This window comes from Aulonocara sp. 'chitande type north' Nkhata Bay, linkage group LG3 (genome assembly GCF_057382095.1).
Source record: "Aulonocara sp. 'chitande type north' Nkhata Bay isolate Kocher_YH1m ecotype deep benthic linkage group LG3, A_spYH_male_GT1.1, whole genome shotgun sequence".
NCBI lineage: Eukaryota > Metazoa > Chordata > Actinopteri > Cichliformes > Cichlidae > Aulonocara > Aulonocara sp. 'chitande type north' Nkhata Bay.
The window spans coordinates 72,584,546-72,606,818 of record NC_141346.1 but is presented as its reverse complement, the minus strand read 5'-3'; the positions used below and the strand labels follow the sequence as shown (position 1 = coordinate 72,606,818).

The following is a 22,273-nucleotide window of genomic DNA, read 5'->3' as shown; positions in this document are numbered from 1 at the left end:
CTGCCCAGTCTCCAACTCATGTGCGGTGCTATGCACACATACTTAATCTTGTGATTGCTGACACAACACAAAGTGTCATTGAAAGTGGATCACTCTTTAATTTACTTAATGACATAGCTGTGTTCATCAAGGAGTCCTATCACAGGCTTAATCTGTGGGAGAAACAAACCGAAAACACAAGACACAGATGCCTCAGTCCAATAGGTGAGACACGGTGGTGGGCCAAGCATGATGCCCTCCAGAAAATCTTTGGACATTTTGGAAAACCAGATGATGGCCTCTTCGTTGATGTAGTGCTGACGATGGAAGCCATTGAAAAGAGGGAAAAAGAAAAGCCAGCTGTTCGTGCCAAAGCACGAGGCTTTAAAGAGTGTCTCTTGAAGCATGAAACTGTGTTAACAGCACAGATATTTCTTAGAGTGTTTGAGCAACAACTCCTCTGTCAAAGTACCTCCAGTCAAAGGGGATGGACATTCTCTCTGCCCATCATATGGTGACTGCCACACAAGATGGCCTCAAAAGTATTGCCAGGGACTTTCCAACTGTGAAGACAGCTGCAGACACATTTGTGAAACAGACAAATCAAAAACTAGAGGAGAGGGAGATCAACACAGACATGGAAGTGGAGGCTGAACTACCTAAAAAGAGAGCCAAAAAGAGAAAAGGCATGGCCGGAGAGATGCCTGAAGATGAGTTGCAAATCAATGCTGAGAAATCATATGAGGTGAAAGTGCACAACATCATCCTGGACACAGTTATTGAAGCAATCCACAGACGATTTGTCATACATGGCCCTCTTCTTGCCGATTTGGCATGGTTGGACCCCAGGAAGTTTAGCCAGGTCAGAACAGTTTCTCTTCCAAGTAATGCATTTCAGAACCTCAGCGCCTGTCTACTTAAATTTGACAGCAGGGCTACAGTTAATAACCTTCAGTCAGAACTGAAACGTTTTGCTGAACAGTGGGAAAGGCTTAAGACATCACATGTAGATGAGTACACGACCAGAACAGCAAAGGACAGATCTGAAGAATGGGACGAAGAAAGTGAAATTGTGACCGAAAGCTGTGGTTCTTGCAAAAATTGCCCACTGTGCTGCTATCAAATACTCAGGCGGTTCAACATGCTGTCTGATGCCTATCGTCTCCTTGGGCTGGCATACAAGTACCTGCTGACCCTCTCCCTCACTCAGGTTGCCTGTGAAAGAACGTTCTCTACACCAGGGGTGCTCAATACGTCGATCGCGATCGACCAGTCGATCGCAAAGGTAGTATTGGTAGATCGCATGGCATTAAAAAAATAGATGCCAGCCTATCATCCATCCCGTCACTTGATTGATACAGGGAAGCCAGTCAGATGACATCGGATTTTTTCTGACGCTTAGGTCACTGCGCATGCGCAAACAGCGGCGCGAAGTGTAGTAAAACTGACAAGCTAGCCAGCAGCTAACTCCAATTTTTAGCTCTCGGTTTTTTCTCTTAAACCTAAGAAAGGGTTAAAAATGAGTGAGGGAGCTGGACCAAGTAAGAAGACAAAAACGTATCACTTTCATACGGAATGGGAGGAGGACTTTTTTTTCACGATGTCATTTTCGAAGTGCGTTTGCCTCATCTGCCAGGCTGCCATCGCAATGCCAAAGAAGGGAAATGTGGAGCGGCATTTTCGAACTGTTCACGGAAAATACGACACTACATTCCCGCCGAAAAGCGAGCTAAGAAAGAAAAAGGTGAAGGAACTAAAATCCCAGTTGTCCGGACAGCAGTCATTTTTCACACAACAAACTTCAAAAGCGAAAGCCGCCACCGAAGCATCGTTCCGGGTGAGTCACATCATCGTTAAAAACAAGAAGTCTTTTCAAGATGGAGAGATGGTAAAAGAGGCATTCGTTGAAGCAGCTGACTCATTGTTCCGAGACTTTAAAAATAAGGCAGAAATAACATCTTCGATCAAAGCTCTCCAGCTGTCAAGAAGTACAGTTACACGGCGCTGTGAAGCCATGGCGGAGGATTTAACCCAGCAACTTTGGAAGGACATCGGAGATTGCCAGTGTTTCTCACTGCAGTTGGACGAATCTACGGACGTGAGTGACACAGCCCAGGTGTGCATTTTCATTCGTATGGTGTTTACTGATATCACTGCAAAAGAAGAGCTATTAACAGTCCTGCCCATGAAAGAACAGACGCGAGGAGAGGACATATTTCAGTCGTTCAAAAACTTTATCGAGAAAACCCAGCTCCCAGTGTACAAATTGGTGTCTATTACCACAGATGGAGCACCCGCAATGGTTGGCCGCTTGAATGGATTTATTGCCAAGTGCAGGCAGGACGATGCTTTCCCGGATTTCCTAAATTACCATTGCATAATCCACCAACAAGCGTTATGCGCTAAAATGCTCAACATGAAGGAGATCATGAATGTTGCAACGAAGATCGCCTGTTCTATTCGCGCCAGATCTCTTCAAAGACGGTTATTTCGTGCACATCTGGAGAAGGCTGACTGCGACCACTCTGAGTTGTTGCTACACACTGACGTGAGGTGGCTTAGTCGAGGGAAATTCCTGCAAAGATTTCGAGAGCTCTGTCCGGAGATTAAGGAGTTTTTCCGTGTAGCTGGACAAGCAGAATACATGCAACTTAATGACGGTCAGTGGCTGTTAGACTTGGCATTTTTAACCGATCTGACAAACATGTTGAATGACCTTAATCTACAGCTGCAAGGAAAAGACAAAACAGTGATCAACATGATCAGCTCAGTTAATGCTTTCAAACGAAAGATACAACATCTCTCTTTAAAGCTGCAGCGCCATGATTTGATAAACTTTCAAAACCTGGCGTCAGAGCTGGAGATGCAAGGGATGGCCTGTTTGCAACTTGACAGTGCACGCTACACAGAGCAGATTGACAATTGTCTGTCAGAGTTTGACAAACGCTTTCAAGACTTTTCTTTGCTCGAGCCAGTCGCTACCTTCATGTGCTATCCTTTTCGGGAAGATGCTGATGTCGATTCACTCGCATCAAAAATTGCAAAACTATTTCACCTGAACTCTTCTGGAGTGGAAGATGAGATTTTGACACTACAAGCCGACATTGAGCTGAAGTCCAGAGATCATGGACAGTTCTGGAACTTACTCACAGAAGTAAAGTACCCCAACATGAGGAAATGTGCTGCCTCTTTGACTGCATTATTCGGCTCCACTTATTTATGTGAGTCATCATTAAGTCCAAGTACCGTTCCACCATGACTGATGAACATTTGGAAGTGTGTTTGAGGCTGGCCGTCAGCAGCTACTGTCCGGACTATGCATCCCTGGCTGATTCAATTCAGTGCAAGTCATCAGAGTAAACTCAGGTAATGACAAAAAATTTACATTGTTAATTGTGTTGTGAAATATTGGATATTGCGGTTATGCATGTATATACATTGTAGATAAAGAATCCTCAATATATTTATAAATAAGTATATGTTTTGGATTTTTGTAGTGGGTAGATCATTTTGACTTGGTCATTTTATAAGTAGCTCACATGCGGAAAAAGTGTGAGCACCCCTGCTCTACACTCAAGTTCATTAAAAGTAGACTCCGAAGCAGCCTGTCTGCAAACAAGCTGGAGATGTTTATGCTGATGGCCACTGAAAAGGACATTCTCATGTCATTGGACTCTGACATGGTCATTGACAGGGTAGCTGAGAAGAGTGACCTGCTGAGAAAGCTCCTTTTGTAACCTGGTGAGGTGAAATAAAAATGAGCAAAACATTCCTAATTATCTATTGTTAATATTAGATTCAGCTTTATTGTTATTGCCTAAATGAATACGTTTAGTATCTACCTTCACTTCAAACAAGTCAAGTGATTGGTAAATGCTTAGAATTTGTCCATCTTAATAGACAGAATAAATATGAGATTGGAGTATTAGGCATTTATAAACATATATTCTTACAGTCTTAATCTGTCATTGTTTCATTTCAGATGCTGTCAGTCATTTTAGGAGGACTGAAGTGTGTTCATTTTAAGTAAGTACTATATGGAATATGATTCAACCATTTTTCTAGAGTAAGCATACCAGTACTGTCATCGTCTGAAAAAATCTATTAAGTACAATTCTTTCTCAACCTTCACTGTCTGTCCTTTCACTTCATAAAGGTTTCCATGTCTTAAGATATGTTCAGTGTTGCTGCTGTGGAAGTGTTGTGGGTGACCTTTTATTGATGAGTGAATAGTCTTTGGTGATACAATTCAATCATAATCTGTCCTTTATAGATTTTAATATTCATCTAATCTTTATTCCTTTCTGTCCTGTTTGTCAGGGTCTGATCATACATTGTTTGTTTAAGAGGTTCGAGACCATTCAACTCTTTAAGTTCATCAACGTAAGTACTAGTGTATATGATTTCTCTAATTCCTTTCTGGAATAAAGATGCCAGTACTGTGATCATCTGAGCAAGTCCATCAATTGCCATTCACAGTTCTTTGTCCTTTCACTTGTGTCCTGTTTTTCAGGGTCGCATATAATTTCTTCAGAAGTAAGTACTGTATATGATGCCAGTATTTTCCCATATTTTCTAGATACTGTATTAGTACTGTGTGTAAAATGCCATCAAAAACTCAATTAAGTGTTATTCTTATTCTTCTTTCTCACCTTTCTTTCTCTGTCTCCTTTCATATTTAAAGGTTGCTGTGTTAGCAAAATATATTGTGCTACCATGCTGTTTTCTATTGTTTTGGTAAATAAATACTTTATGAAAATATCCCTAAATCTGTCATTTATTAATTTTAATATTAATTAATGATCATGTCTCACCTCTAGTGTTCTTGGTCTTAATTTCAGGTTTCTACCATGTGCTGTAGATAGTTCAGGAGGTTAACTCTACCAAGCAGTCTTTTTGTTTCCGCTATGTACTGTTTAAAATCCCGAATAGGGAGAATGGTGTAGGTTTAACTTTATCAGATTGATACATATATACCAACAAGGCAGTGTACATCAAAGCAGTTGTTTTCGTGCAAAGGCTTTATGGTTTTTCCTATAGCGATTGACAGACCACGTGACTTTGCGCATTGCATGCCGGGAACTCCTGGCAAAACAATCCAAGTACCGCATCAAATACAAGCATTTGCAATTGCAGCACCGCAAAACGTTCATTCTCCGGTTCCAATACCTTCTTGATTTTTCTTTGCCGCACAAAAAAGGAATGTACAAAACGACGGAGAACAATGCCGGTCCGTACAAAGACAGACTCGACGAAAAGACAAAGAAAAGATACGAGGAAAAATCAAAGGAGTGAAAGGGTCAGACCCTTACGAGCACACAGAGGGACAAAAGACGTTAGCGTGCTGCCCAACTTTCACCACGCTCAGATTTATAATTATACGGTTCTTGGAGTGAGTGCACACACTCATGAAGTTTAGTAACTTCAGCTCACTGCAACAAGCCCAGGTACAGTTTACCGACGGATGGGTGCAGGACCTTGAAATGCACCGAAAGACCATCGTACGAACAAAGGTACGTTTACCTTTGTTCGTCTCACAAATCGTCTTCATAAATACACATTCGTTAACCGTGTATTAATATAACCTTTGAGCTCAACGGTAATTACTTAGTAGTGGAAAAATAATTGTAATATTTGAGCCATTTCTGCTGTCCAACTACTTCTTAAAAAATACATTTTTAATGTTAATTAGATTTTTTTTACGGCATAAATAAAGGTTATATAAAAGTCACTGCCAAAGACTGATTGCGGCTTCTACCTTGTTACACTAATGTTGTTTGTAGCTCAGTATGACTTTGTGTCATCCATGAGGGATGCATTTGACATATGTTTCACATATTATAGCCCAACAAGTTACTTATAGCAATTTAAATACGAGCAATCAGTTTCTTTGCAAATACCGGAAATCAGTTTTTGGCAGACAATCACTTTTTGGCACAACACCGGCTATTGCAGTTAATAATACAGCAGCTTCTTGCCATTTTTTGTGTTTCTTTTTATCGCTGTGTAACTGAGTTCAATTGAAAGCCTGTATGCACTAGTACCGCTTGCCAAAAGTTCCCAGAATCCTTTGCGGTTTTATCCATGAATGACGTCACATTTTTGGTGGGCTCCAGTCAAAATGCCCGGGCCGATTTTTTGTCCCAGTCCAGCCCTGCCTGCCCTCCAGCACTATCCACAGCAACCCCTCAACAGCAACATTGTACCCATCAGGTAAAGCATCGGCTACGTTTGCTTTGCCTTGTTGCCCATATTAGATTCTTGATGAAAGTGTGTTGTTGTTATTCAGCCTGGTTCAATGTGCCCCTTTTTAACTTTGAGCACCCGCCCCTTTAAACCTCTCTGCACGGCCCTGCCTAACAGACCTACACCTTAGTTCACAGATTCACTTTGTCTAAGGTTGATTTCTGGGATTTCACACAACCCAGGATTCAGATCGTGAATCCATGATGGGCTTGGATTTACATCATTATAAATGAAATGTGCTCTACTTGGAAGCAGCCGGCCCCGCCCCTTTTGACGGGTTGTGTGAGACTTTAAATCATCAAACTGTAAATTATAAATTTAAATTGTTATTGATCCTTTACCCCGAGTCCTAAAGTGTAGATTTATTTTCTTACTCTTCTTATATTTATTGTTTGTTTACTTGCACCGCTGTAACTGCAGCCTCGTCGTCTCGTCTCTATATGCTGGACTGTCTGTAGCGGAGATGACAATAAAGTTTACTTTGACTTCAGCAGCGCGCAGGCGCACCGAGGGCTCTCGCGCTCACTTTATAGAATTTAGAAAAAACATGGGTGCAGATTATAAGTCTGTATCATAATATCTGTTTGTTGTTTTTATTTTGTTTTGCGAGTTGGTTATTAGATGCCGCTCCAGCCAGCCAGAGACTCCCCGCCGCCCCGCCCTCTCCTCCCTGTGCCGCCAGCAGCAGGCGCACCTCGCAAACGGAGGGCGCCCTTACTCCCAGCAAATGGCTGATAGAAAACCGATCGGTGCCTACGAATTTCCCAATATGCGCTGGCATGACGTCGGGGAAGCATGGGTACGACCGATTATTTTATTTTTTTCTTGCCCGTGATGCCCCCCCCCACCACGATGCATTCTATTGGTTTGCACACTTACACACACCCAGCTGTGGTTTCCTGTTTTGCTGGACTCTGGAGAGCCCCGCCTTTAACGCTCTTCTCTCACAGAGAGCAACAGAAAACTTGGAAAAACTCCAGATTGACTGAACTCAGTTCAAAGTTACCTTGACACCTTTAGATGTGAGACGTAGTGATGGTCCGCTTGAAGCTGACGCTCCGGTGCGTGTGTCAGAAAGATCAACGCGCTGCTTCAGAAGCACCGTGTCGAGGCTTGATTCGTTTGGCCAGAGTCACGTGATCAGTGACGTCTGAAGCTTCGTTTAGAACGTACCTCTTTTTAAATCGAACTTTATTGAAACACAATGAGTATACAACATACAAACAGATGAAGTTTACAAAAGAACAGAACATGAACATACAGAACCAGGAGTAAAAAAATGATGATATGAGTAGGCGAAAAAAATCAACATATAAATATTGTTCTGAGAGGCTTTTTGTTGGTTGAGTCTGAAATTGATTGTATGTACAATTCATATCCTTATAAAACGGCAGAAATATGGTGTTTTATTAATAAACTTACATTTATGGATATAAAATAGCTAAAAGTATTAACAATTTTTTTGTAAAAAACATTTATCATTCTTCCTGGGGAACTTAAAGAAAAAGAATAAAACATTTTCCCATCGTAAAGAAAACTCCCTTAAAATATGGACAATAACAAAACTGCTAAATTCTTCCAGAATCTCTGTGTAGAGGAACCAAAAGAGATGTGCCACAGTTTCTGGATGATCCCCACAGAAAGTTCAATTAGTATTTATGTCTCTTTTAAATGTTACCATATAGTGACTGGCTGGGTCACATTTATGAAGAATTTTATATGAGATTTCCTTCACCTTGTTCACAATTAGATATTTATGGGATCATCCAGACTGTCTTCCAGGTGATATCCTGGAACATGTCGGTTCCAGTAAGTGTCGGTTCCTGCCCACTCACAGGTCTGGAGCATAAAGGAGCATTTCACATGCATCTCCAAAGACGCGTCTTTTCTTTTCTTTGAGCAATTAAAAAATTAACAGCGACCTTGAAAATCCCTTTAAGAAGTGAATCTAAAGAGGACCAGTTGGAGACATCCTCAAGCAAGAATTGTTGATATCTCTCCGTTGATTAATATGGCGGATGTAGCAGGTGGTGGTGCAGACGTAGCTCCGACTTTCAAACGGTCACGATTAAAACCAGAGATATATAAAACAACTGATGGAAGGGTAATTGTAGAGGATGAACTACTTAATTTCCTTGCTGTAAAAATCAAAACTTTAAGTCAGGATGAAATTGTGTTGTTGGCCACGAACACATTTGAATCCGAGGGGATTGAAGCCTCCAAGAAAGTTTTGTTTGAGCTCTGCCCCACTACCTCACAGCGGTGCGTTGGATATAAAGGACAGCATAAAGACGCCAACAATATTAAACTCTGTCTTAAAGTGCTGAATGAGTGTGGGGAGAATATCCCAAGATTTGTCTCTCATCACCTGGATGATTTGCCGCCTGTTACATACTCCAGCATGGATGTGTGTTGTCTACTACGGCGAATGGACCAGCTGTGTGCTGAGGTGGGTGCTTTAAAACATGTAGTTAAACTACAGGCGGATGTCTGCGAGCAAGTTATGACCAATGCTGTGGAGGTCGACCAACGTGTGACTGTTCTTGAGTGTCAGCCTGAGGTACCGGCTGTGCCTGTTATGCTGAATACTCAGGGGTCGGGGACCGCTTCCCACTTTCCCCTGGGGAAACACGCAGAGGAGCGGTGGGGGAATCGAAGTAAAGGCGGCCCGCGCGGAAGGCAGGGAGCCGGAGCTTTGGCTGCTTCAAGGACTGGGACAACAAGCACAGTGTCAGCGTTTTGTCCGGAGATGTTGCTATGTGGTCAAGATCGGGCTCCGACGACAGCCCGAGGCCGTAATATGGAAACTACAGCAACAACGGAGGATCCCGTTGAGACAGTGCTTTCTACATGCTCTCCACAATGGAGTAAAGTTGTGAAAAATGGCAAGCCTCGTCTCAAGCTGGAGAAGGTTCATTCAGGTTCAGGAATGCATGCTGCTACCACTGGACACAATAAGAGGCCTGGACCTGTATCGATTATCGGCACTGGAGCTGTGAGTACAATCAGAACTGTGAAAACTAAATTGGTGAGCGTGTTTGCCACTAAATTTGCCCTGGATGTAGATGCAGAAACTCTTGCTCTGTATTTGAGAGAGAAACTTAAAAGAGATGTGACCTGTCAAAAAATTGCTAGTAAACGTAGCAGGTTCAGCTCTTTCAAGGTTACTGCTGAATGTAATGATGTAGGTGAAATGTACAATCCTGAACTCTGGCCTGAAGGGGCTCTGGTCCGGCGTTTTTATGAACCTCGTAAGCCCGGTACGGTGGTGCCAAGCTCAGTGGATCCAGCAGGGGAGATAACTGCGCCTTTTGGTACCAACGTATCAACATGAAGATGTCTATCCGGGTATTATCTTACAACTGTCATGGTCTACGTTTGGGACAGAGTGCAGGGGATAAAGCTCGACGGATTGTTGTGGACAGTCTGCTTGCAGAATGTGACATTTTATGCTTGCAGGAGACATGGTTGTCCAAACAGGACCTGGGAAAACTTAACTGTCTAAATGCAAGTTTTTTGGGAGTGGGGGAATCAACAACTGATCTCAGCACAGCTATAGTCAGAGGCAGAATACCTGGAGGGGTTGCTGTGCTTTGGGACAAAAAAATAGACCCCATGATAAAGCCCATTAGACTGGATGTAGACTGGTGTATTGGTATACAATATACACAGAACAATAGTAGTTTTATCATTCTTAATATTTATGCTCCCTATGAATCTTGTCAAAATGAGCAAGAATACCTCAGTAGGCTGGCTTTTATTAATGCATTTATTCAAGACAACGATACTTACAGCATATATGTTTTGGGTGATTTTAATGCTGATCTCACAGACAGCAGTTCTCAGTTTGCTGACCACTTAACTCATTTTTGTCAAGTTAATAATCTTATCCTGTCTACCAAAGTGTTACTGCCTGCAGATAGCTATACATACATAAGTGAAGCCTGGCATAGTACATCATGGCTGGACCACTGTATCTGTACAGCTGATGGACATGCAGCTTTAGCAAACATGACTATTAGGTATGCGGTAACTGTGTCAGATCATATACCTTTTGGTTTTACTGTGAATGTGGAACAAATGCCAGCATCAACTGGAAACAATATTGCTACCAGTGTAAAATTAGACTGGTCAGCTTGTAGTGAAGATGATTTCTTAGCTTATCATAGTAACACCGATATACATCTGAACAACATTTCTTTGCCCAAAGAAGCTATTTTGTGCAAGGATGTCAACTGTAAGAATGCTGTGCATAAACATTTACTCTGCTCCATGTATGATGATATAGTGACTGCTCTGCATGAAAGTGGTACACTGCTTGATAAACAATATAAGCATAAGAAACCTAACATCAGACCTGGCTGGAAAGAACATGTATCCATGTACCATGATGAAGCTCGCATAGCTTATAAATGTTGGGCCATGGCTGGAAGACCTAAACAAGGCCCAGAATTTGAACAGAAAAAATGTGCGAATGCCAGATATAAGTACGCTGTTCGCTTTATAACTAAAAATGAGCAAATGCTGAGAGCAGATTCTTTGGCCAGGAAAATGTTGTGTAATAATATGGCAGATTTTTGGAAAGAGGTGAAAGCTCTTAATAACTGTAAACCATCTCTACCATCAACTGTTGAAGGTGTTTCTGGGGCAGATAACATTGCAGCATTATGGAGACAGCATTACAGTGCGTTGTTTAACTGTATAAAAAGTGATCCATATGAGGACAATCTTGACATGAGTAATGACACAATAAGTGTAAGGACACGTGAAGTTTATGAAGCCATTCATAGGTTGTCTGATAATAAATCCTCTGGTTTGGATCACATCACTGCAGAACATTTAAAACATGTAGCGCTCTGCTTCACTGGGTTTATGATTCATGGCATATTACCAGACTCAATGCTGTGTATTTTACTGGTACCAGTTATGAAGGACAAAGCTGCAAAAGTGAGCTGCTTGGATAATTACAGGCCGATTGCACTAGCCAGTATTTTATCTAAGGTGTTAGAAAGAATCCTGTTTGACAGAGTTAGTGTGTTCATCTCTTCTCTGGATAATCAGTTTGGCTTTAAACCAAAGCACGGCACTGACATGTGCATATATGCACTCAAGGAAATAGTCAGGTTGTATAGGGCTAAAAATTCATCTGTCCTCATGTGTTTCATTGATGCCTCTAAGGCTTTTGATCGAGTGAACCACAGAAAACTTTTTGATAAAATGAAGAGACGGGGAGTTCCTCAATACATGGTGAGGATTCTCTCTTACTGGTACGCTCATCAGAACATGCAGGTTAAATGGGGAAGCAGTATTTCTGCCCCCTTTGGTGTCAGCAATGGTGTCAGACAGGGTGGGATTTTGTCTCCAATTTTATTTAATTTGTATGTTGATGATTTGTCCATACAGCTGAGAGCCTGTAACACTGGGTGTATATTAGGTGAAGCACTGATAAATCATCTTATGTATGCAGATGACCTGGTTGTTTTTAGTCCAAGCAGTGCTGGGTTACAGGATCTTCTTAATGTCTGTACTGAATATGGTGTGCAATATGACATTGAGTACAATGCTGCTAAAAGTGCTGTTCTGATATGTAGAACCAAGCAGGATAAACAGCTAAATTTCCCTTTGTTTAAACTGGCACAAAAAACTCTTGAAGTTCATAATAAGGTGAAATACCTCGGTCACTTTATTACTGAGCAAATGAATGATGATGATGACATATACAGACAACGATGTAAGCTCTATGTGCAGGCAAATACTATTGCACGCAAATTCAGCTTTTGTTCACTTCCAGTTAAAGTGGCTTTGTTTAAAGCGTATTGCACACCGCTATATACTGCCCCCTTGTGGTCATCCTACAAACAATGTAGCATGCAGAAGCTGCATGTTGCATATAATGATGCGATGAGAATCCTTTGCAGGATACCTAGAAGTGGTAGTGCCAGCCAGGTGTTTGTAGCTGTGGGTGTTTGGACTTTTAAAGCACTTTTAAGAAAGTTAATGTTCAACTTTAGAGAACGACTGGATGGTTCGAGTAACAGTATAATTTTAGCACTTACAGATCCGACAGTGAGTGGTTCCCGTTACTCATCCAGTCTCAGAAAGCACTGGTTAAAGTGTTTGTGTACTTATTGATTTATTTTAAGTACTTGTGTTTTATTGTGTTTTATGTATATTATGGTTTTATATTTTTACAAATGCTTTATATACTTATTTATATACATATATATATTTAATGGTTTATACCTTGTGTTGTGTGTGTGTGTGTGTGGGGGGGGGGGGGGGGGGGGGGAGTTGTGTGTGTGTGTTTCTTGTCTTGTTTTTATGGACATGTAGTCTGCCAATAAAGATTGAATTGAATTGAATTGAATATTCTATATATGGGAGAGACATGATATCTTCTTGGAATAAACTACGTATTCTCTTATTGCTGTTACCAAGTTCCTGTGAAAAGCAGATTTTTCCCACTGCTGACTCAGCTGGATCAGGGAGAGTGACTGAGGCAGATATTGAGCTGTCAGTGTTTTTATATAACATTAAAGTCCCTGAGGGTATGGCACCAAGCACCATTGAGAATTCCCCAACACTGACGGGAAAATTATATAGTGTAAGGAATTCATTGTAAGTAAGTAGTACTCCCTCGTTAAATTTTAAAACTTAGTAGGGGCCGCCATTGTTGGCAGCTGAAATTTGGCTGGGCCGCGCTATGAATTCTGGGATATGGTGGGCCACGAAGGACACACCCGACCCATCCTTCAAACTCGGGGGAAGGAAGGACGCATTTGAAGGAGTCGAGGAATCGGGACAGCCTTCGTCGCCTGGCTGTGACGTCATTGGCCTTCAAATGCGGCCTCCGGAGGATGCAGCCGACGTTTTGGGACACAGCTTGTGTGTCTTTGTTGGTCATGTGACCTCCCAGGGACTACACATGGAAACGAGCAGTTTAGCTCAAATCTGGCAGGTTTCCATCGTCTGTTTTTGTCCTGATGTCCATGAACATGAACACTGTCCCTGTCAAACACGTCCAGATAATCTGATCCAGTGTTGTTCTTCTTCTGTGGTGTTTGTGATGGAGCAGCAGCTGCTGATCCTGATGTCCTCCACCAAGGGGGCAGCAAATTCAGCTGACTGTCATCATTTATTAAAAAGATGTAACAATGTGACATAATGCAATATAATAGTGTCAGTTACACATTGTGGGTTGCACTGTGGCCAGAATGGACATTACCTCCTGCCTAATGGAAGCTGTCAGCCATCCTGCAACCATGAATTAGATAAGCAGAAGTGAAGGGATTGTTAACAACAATTTAATAATAAAATGTAATGTGATAGTTGCACTTTATTAGCTCCCCACAATCGTATGAATAATAACCATGAATGCACTGCATGCTCATAGCAAGTTCTTTAGGTTTAAAGTGAGATCCTGCTTTAAAGGGCGCTTCATCTGCTGGGAATGACATGTTTCTTCTAGTATGTAAGGCTCAGCCCATCTTACTGGGACTTACTTTTGTAGATCCACATGCTCTAAACCTGCTGCTCCATGATTGGTGCAGAAGCTTTAAGCTACTATTAACAAATAATGACCATGGACTTAGTTGTTACTACAATAACTTATCATTGAGCAACTTTTAATTTTACTTGTAAAACTATGCAAGTAGAATTGAATGGGGCACAGTGAGCTGAGCACAGGCCCACTCTGTGACACTCAGAGGTTTGTGGATATCATACTGAGAGTATTGGACACAGTGCAGCCAGCTTGCAGCCACTTTCCCACCACTTTAGCACAATGTTTACATGAGACTCAGCCACACTAATGTTCCTGGGCAGACATGTGGTGCAGCATGGCTGATGGCACTGTACCTGCAGCTGTCATGGACAAGAACCACTCAATACCTCACCCAAGCCAAGCCTGTGCTGATGTTGTGATCTGAGACCGAGACACTAACCCAGGATCATGATATGATGTTGTGAGAGTTTCACCAAGAATTAGCTCTGATTACAAGATTTCAATCTATCGTAACTCTAATTTGTATTTACTTCAGTTTGTTCATCTTGGAGCTGTGTGCAGCTGAGGACAGTCTTATTATTACCAGGTGAGGATATGTAACAGCCACAGTCTGTAGAGATGATGTCACCATGGAGTGGTGATGTCACTGGAGCTGCCAATATGTGCTCCAGCCAAAGCTACACCAGAGGGTTGTGCTGTGTAACAGGTTGGTGCAGGTGGTGTTATCTACATTTGAACATTAGGCAACAGTCTCATGAAGACACTTTCTATTGTTCACTAAAGACCAACAATAACAGAGACAAAGGGAGAGCAGCAGAACTAGTGCTAACAATTAGCACTGCTAGCCTGCCCACCAACACCAGCTAATGTTCTAAAAACGATGATCAATGATTTTGCTGTAACGGCTCCAGCTGTCTGTGTCAGGGACACGTTGGAGATGAAGTGAGTGATCCAGTGACAAAGGTTTGGAAAGCTGCAGTCAGCTGAGACTAAAGGAGTCACCTGACCGAGAGACCAAATGTTTCACTGAGAACGTCCAGATGAACAGAATCAACCTTTGGGATAATCTGTTCCACACATCCATGTTTCACTTACTGCATTATATTTCCTCATTGCTGTGCACACAGGCCTGTGGCTTATAACCAACTCCAAGTTCAGACTCAGAGGCTGCTGAAGCTGTTTTCTGGAACAGAGACGTGTTGGATATAAAACCAACTCTTCTTTATGTGTCAGCACTGAGGAAAGGAGCAGCTTCGTTTCTAAGTGTATGAAGGACTGTAGCAGTGTGTGTGTGAGCTTTATTTCACAGACAGAACCATGTCAAAAACACAAGTTCAGGTAAAAACAATACAAAATCAAAGAGTCTGATCAGAAGGATTAAACAGAGGAGTGTGGGACTGTTTTTAACAGACAGCAGGTTAAGCCAGGCTGGAGGAGTAAACTGAGCCTCGGTGTGAGCAGCAGTGTGTTTGACAGGAAGCTGAGATAAACAGTCTGGAGCCCATTTAGTGCTTCATATGAAAGTGTGAGGATTTGAAAGCAAATCTAAAATCAAGCAGGAGTCAGTGTGAGAATGATTTGTGCTTTTCCTCAGTCAGATGCTGGGAGTTTCAGTTCATCCATGTTCAGCGTGCTGTGCTTTGTGTAACAGGAGAATATGACAGTATAAATCAAGTCTTCATGTCACTGAAAGCCTCCACAGTCTGCTATGGAGGTGCATCAGTTTGGATTTACAAGAAGAACATTTCTTAAACCTGCCACAAGATGGCGCTCCAACAGAAGGGATGTCCACAGTGTAACACAGACACACACATACTGTGTGAATGTGTGAGTGAATGGGCTTTCAACACAAGGCTTCTGCTGCTACCTTTAATGACATAATTAGCTAACAAGAACAAACTGTTAATTACCACCAAAGAACGGCTCCAGATTTTAGCTGCTGACCATTTTGTGAAACGTTGATTACATCAGCTTATTGTTGATTTTTCAACCTTAATATCAGCTGCTTTAAAGGAGCCTCGTTCTCTGGCAGTAACACTTTTCTTCACTAGATGCAGTGCAGGCACAGTCTGTGTTTCTAAACTACACACTAATGTTCATTGTTGTGCAGCTAAATCCTCCCTCTGGATGGGAAGAATCCCTGTCAGGCTTCAAACACCTGGCTTGGTGTTCTGGAGCTAATGTGTCACCTGTGAGGACTCTGAGATGAACACACAGCAGACACTTCAGTTCTCCGTCTGTGTGTCCTCAGTTTCCCAGCATGCCTTGGCTGTGGTGGTGGAGGTGAATGAGGGGGAACATGCTGCTCTGTCAGCACTCAGGTTTCATACCTGGTGATCTCAGAGGACAAAGCGGCGTTACAGCAGCGCACGTTGATGAGACCTGATGCTCTGAACAGTTCAGACTTCAGCCTCACTCTGAGAAAACAAACGACTGACTGTCAGCAGCAACTACACCTGCTCCATCAGTGACGGAGAGAAGAACTGAGACTGAGAGACATACAGCTGCAGGTCAAAGGTCAGAAACGCCCGCTCTTTGTACGGGTCAGGAGTTAGTACTGCAGAGGTCAGAGGTCAGCTTGCTGACAAACCATTTGAAACAGTTTGGAGCTAAAAGCACAACAGCAGAGGAAAGAAGAGACACTGCAGAGATGATGCAAAATATTGTGTTTTGTTCTCAGCTGTCAAAAAGTGTAACACACGTGTTCCAGCACAGCCTTTGTGTACTTTCACTTCTCCATACTGTCCATTGGAAATCCTGTTTGTTACTTTTTGATTTCAGTCCATGTGTCCAAAGCAAACTTCTGTCCCACACTTTCTCTGCTGACTCTTCACCGATGCTCAGATGATCTCAGATGATTTCACCAGAACTCATCAAAATTCGGGCTCCACAGAAACCCAGACGTCACTAAACAAGCGTAACAAGCAAAGTGAAAACTGGTCGTTCAGCTTTATTGACCAAAGATAAGCTCACATGTCACCTCATGACACAGACACTTATTTCCACAGCATGCACGAGGACTGACAATAAGTGTCTATAAAGCCACTTCTATCTGCCACACCTGTGCTTCTGTCATGGTTGCTCTCCTCTCACTCTGTCATTTATCCACAGTCTGCCTCCCTCTGCTCCGTCAGCTGACGTCCTCTCTACACCACCTGCTGTGTTTTATCCTGCAAAAACACATTTAAGAAGCGTTGCACCGAGTAACGGGAGGAACTGCTATAAAATCCATTTAAAGGAGGTGGTGCTGAGTGCTGTGACTGGGGTCCCACCACTGACATCACGGGTGGAGGACATGTTGGAAAACTGCTACAAAGTGCTGTGCAGCCAGCAGAGCTTACAGTCTGTCCTGTGTGTCATACAGGCTCTCACACTTAGTGTTTCTGTGACACATTGAAGAGAAGTTTGTGTTGTTCACAGTTGTGCTTGTACTGAGTGACAGCTGACATGACCTAACAGGAATAATGTGTCTGTGCTGAATGAGAAGTAACACACAATGAAGTCTTGATGCATCTCAATCATCCAGGAAAGTGAGTCTGTTGCTTCTGTTCATCTGGACGCAGCGTTTTGTGGGAGAAACGTGTCGTCATCATCAGGTGACGTCTTCAGTCTCAGCTGCAGGTTTCAGTCTTACAAACAGGACATTTGCATAAAGACTGAAAGCAGCTGCAGGAACGATGGGCTGGGAGCTCCGTTCCTTCATCTTAATTATGCAGATTCTCAGGACCATTGATCAACAACCACTGATCCATGTCCATGAGTCCCATTCACAGAGATGTGGGAATGGCTGCAGTCACAGCATGTAAGATGGAAATAAATGAGAAGTATTTAGCTGAAGTGGATTTGATTTATGTTACTTCTCTTTTAACTTGTAGTTCTACATTGGAAGATTATTGTGATATTGGAATATAAAAATACATTTATATTCTATTATTTTCTCAAAATAAGCGTCACACTCGTGGAAGCCGGTGTAGCCGCCGAAACGCCTGCATTTATGGAGACTTTCAGCCCCAGGTAGGCCAGTTATGGATCTTGGGATCCACATTATGTCAGCAGCTGTTCTCCACCGTGAACTGTGTTCAAACAAACACGCTCACGCCTCACAGACGACAGCTTACAGTCCTGTAGAGATAAAGTGACTCGTACAGCCCCGTCTTCAGTCTTGTGGAGATGATCTCGACGCTTTGGTGGATGTTACTAGCTCCTGTGCAGTATTTTGTAAAGACATGATTATACCCCGTAAGCGCGTTAAAATTTACGCTAACAATAAGCCATGGGTCACTAAAAGTGTCAAATCCTGTTTAAGAAAAAGAGACAGGCCTTTAAAGAGGGGCTGTTACCGATTTTCAGACAGCTACCAAGGAAATGAAAATCGAGATCTTGAAAGCAAAACAGACAAAAACCTTCTTGAAAGCAAATTTGATGCAAAAACTTTTGGGTCTGCCTGGACTTGTATGAAAACCATAGCAGGGTTTCAAAACCCCCAGAGCAGCAGTCAGGTCATTTTAGATGTTTTAATTCAGACAGAGATTTTCAAATGCTTTAAACATGTTTTATGCTCGTTTTAGTTCTTCTGATTTCAGCGAGGATATTTGGGAACTGAAACAGAAACTGAGAGATACTCAGCACTTTATCATTGAACTCAGCGATGTTAAAAAGGCCTTTCATACAGTCAATGTGAACAAGAGCCAGGTCCTGATAATATTAGTGGCCGCCTAATTAAATCTTGTGCTGATGAACTCAGGCCTATATTTCAGGTTATTTTTAACAAATCCTTGCAAACACAACATGTGCCCTCTCTTTGCAAAGAAGCAGTCGTGGTTCCTGTCCCTAAATCTAAACGACTTCAGGCCTGTTGCCTCACTTCAGTTGTAATGAAAGTCTTTGAAAAAATCCTCAGAAATGTGATTATGAAGAGACTGAAGGTCAGCTGGATCCAATGCAGTTTGCATACAGGCCCAACAGAGGAGTGGAGGACGCACTTTTGACTTTACTAAATCTGATTCTTAAACATGTAGAGAGTAAAGGGACTTTTGCAAGACTTCTTCTCATTGATTTTTCTTTGGCTTTTAATACAACACAGCCCCATATTTTAATTAAAAGACTTTTAGAACAGTTTGAAATCAGGAAAAACCTGCTGGGCTGGATTTTAGATTTTCTAACTGACAGGTCACAAAGAGTGAGAATAAATGGGGTTCTGTCTGACCCAGTGTTCTCCTCCACAGGTTCTCCTCAAGGCTGCGTCCTATCGCCCTTATTATTCACTCTCTATACAAACATGTGTCAGGGCAGACATGAAAACAGGGTCATTATTAAATATGCAGATGACTCTGTTATTGTCAGCTTACTGAAAGAGGGTGAAACTAACCACGGCCCAGTCATTGATGACTTTGTTCAGTGGTGGGAGGAGTCTTATCTCCAGCTGAACATATCTAAAACAAAAGACATGGTTGTTGATTTTAGGAAACAACAAAATGGGCACGGAGTCACTTTAATTAAAGGTCAGAAAATAGAGCAAGTACAATCATATAAATATCTTGGGACCATAATCAATGAAAAACTGAACTTTGATCAAAATTGCAAATCAGTTTGTAAAAAGGGTCACCAGCACCTTTATTGCCTTAGGAAACTTGTTCATTTCCACATTGACCAAAACATTTTAACTTTGTTTATCGTTCTTTTATTGAGTCTGTTTTATCCTTTTGTTTGGTGGCATGGTTCGGTCAGACCTCTGTCACAGAGAAAAACTCTCTGAATCAGATAGTGAGATGGTCCAGTCGTCTGATAGGTGAGCCACAGTCTTGTTTAGCCTCCCTGTACTCTGAGCAGGTACAGAGGATGGCTTTATCAATCCTTAAAAATGGTTCCCATCCTCTAAGGGGTGAATTTCAGCTTCTTCCCTCAGGACGGAGGTTTCTATTTCCGAGATGCAGGACAAAGCGTTATAAAAACAGCTTTGTCCCCGTTGCTGTCACTGAATTAAATAAGAACTGTTTTTGATTCGAAATATTAAAGTATGTGTCACAGTGAGTTTTATATATTTACTAGGTATGTGTGTTTTTAAAGGGATGTCAAATGCTGTCATTTTTCTGTAAAGCAAATTTACCTTGCCTTTGGGTATAAATAAAGTTACCTTACCTGCAGACGCTGTGCGCAGAGGTTCAGGAGCAGAAGTCCCGTTGTAAACATATCACGGCAGACCCGACGATGTTTGCATGAACGCGCTTTTTTTAAAAGTCAGGTCAAGGCTCCAAAAGCCCAAAGGCGATATAACAGTTTGTGTTTGCTACATGGATCATTGGAGTTCAGCTTTCCTTTGTTATATTTCTTTAAGAGCTCAAAATGTGTTCATTACATAAATCAAATGTAATTTTCTCTGTAGCACTTCATGGATTTCATAAGCAACACACTGTAGTTGTTCACACAAAGCATAAAGGTAAAAACAATATACACAGTGTTATCTTCATTTTAGATGTCACAAAGTATTTGCGGCTCCCAGTGTTTTCCCGAACCCTGACCCTTTGCGTGGAAACCGGGTCCAAAAGGCTCTTTGGGTGTTAAAGGTTGCTGACCCCTGCACTAGGCCCAACTGACACATATATTTGATTCCAAATACAAAAAATAATGTGTAACCTGCTGGAAGAATGTAGGAGGTTGAGACAGGATCTCAACACTTGGTGTCTGCAACAAAAGACAACAATATGTGGGCCGATCGTGGCTCAAGAGTTGGCAGCTCGTCTTGTAATCGGAAGGTTGCCGGTTCGAGCCCCGGCTTGGACAGTCTCGGTCTTTGTGTCCTTGGGCAAAAAAGCACTTTGGGGTCCTTAGGGACGAGTAAAGCGCTCTACAAATACAGGCCATGTAATGGCAGAAACATTCTCTAGTGTAAATCCTGACTAGTTCATTAACTACAGATCAGTTTCAGTGAACATTATTCACAGAGGGATCTGAGTTCCTTATACCAGACTCTACAGAAACTGTAACACTGTACAGCTCTGCGACTCAACAATATGACAACAATGTAACACACACTAGAATCATCAAATAAAGCCCCACTAACCACTAGAACTAGAACTAACTAACTAGCACTGGACACTTGCATATTAGAGATTTCTACCACCATAGGAGGCGAGATATCATCCTTGAACCAGAGCATCCAGCCCTCAATTTCGGACATAAAAAGCGACGTGGCCAGGCATGATAACACTTTGACTGAACTGCAGGACTGTGCCTCGAACCACTCTGACACCATCGCCACTCTCCAGGCCACTGTGGAGCGTTTGTCTGCGGAGGTAAAGAAGTTAGATGAGAGATGTGGAGCTCTTGAGGCACTCCAGGAGGAATCATTTAAGAACTGCAGGAATACCAGAAGGCACAGAGGGACCCAAGATGACTGAGTTGGTTCACACCTGTTGGTGGAGGCGCTATCTCTCGAGGAGAAGCCACTCATCGATCGAGCACATAGAGTGAATCGCCAGCGTCCCAAACAAAGTCATCTTCCTCGGCCCATCATCTTGAGATTGCACTACTACCACATTGGTGAGGAAATTCTGCTGAAAGCTGCAGAGAACAAGAACCTGATGTATAAGGGTTTTTAAAATAAACATCCTCCCAGATTTCCCTCCCTCTGTTGGAAACGCAGAGCCGTTAACTCTACAGAAACTTTTTTTTGGTGTTCTTTATTACATTTTTTACAGCGTCTTTGTCCGGAGAGCGCGTGGAGGTCCGACCTCCCATTGTTTCCCATTGTCTCCCATTGTCTCCCATTGCATAAATAATTACATAATTAATTATGTAACCATAATTAAATGGTTACATCCATCTTTAAACGTCCACACTGATGAAGCAACGACAGGTTTGAACCCTCTGTGTTTAACATCACTGGGGCTGCGCTGTGACCATGATCATATCCTATCGTCCTGCACACCTCTGTTGCTTGTGCAGCTCGCACACAAGAATTTCACCCACATGTGCTGTACCAGTGTACCTGCACATGTGATGTGACAACAAAAGTGATTTGATAAACATCTATATCACAACAATTTGACATTTTCTGTGACTTTTCTGAATCTCGGGCAGATGAACTTCCCTGAAGTGTTTCCAGCTGGGCGTCGAGTGTTTGACCGACGCATGAAACGACACGTTTGTGAGTATTTGTGAGTATTTATCACACGGCGTGCTGCGGGGAAAAGCCTGAGAAATCCCAGAGAAGCTTCCTTCCTGCCAGTATACGAGCCCACCAACAGAGACAGGACCAGTTCATCCTCCATCACTTACTGTGTGCACACGTAGCAAATGTTAAAGTTCAAATGGTGGTTTTGTTTGCAGGGACTGTGAGTGGATGGAGATCCTGGTCCTCCTCAGCTGTGAGTTCTTCCTCTGTCATGAGAACCTCAGGGGGAGAACATGTGCTCACTCTCAGCTGCTTTAACAGGAAACAAGCTCTTTTAGATCAAAGCTGAGAAACTGTTTGTAACAGCGAACTCTGTCACCTTTCTCTCCTCAGCCTGCTGCTGGACAGGCCCATGAAGCTCTGCTGTAAAG

At 42.4% G+C, this 22,273-nt stretch overlaps 2 protein-coding genes across 2 annotated transcripts in view; both read left to right on the top strand.

Annotated features, from left to right (window-relative positions):
* Nucleotides 1-22,273, top strand: part of LOC147336949 (protein NLRC3-like) — a 308,603-nt gene that overhangs the window by 185,684 nt on the left and 100,646 nt on the right. The window lies entirely within an intron of this gene.
* LOC147336953 (uncharacterized) lies at nt 8,237-9,532 on the top strand (the record flags this gene model as incomplete). Its single annotated transcript, XM_086265683.1, has 1 exon — nt 8,237-9,532. A coding segment is annotated over exon 1 (1,296 nt), but the record flags the coding sequence as incomplete, so codon positions are not given.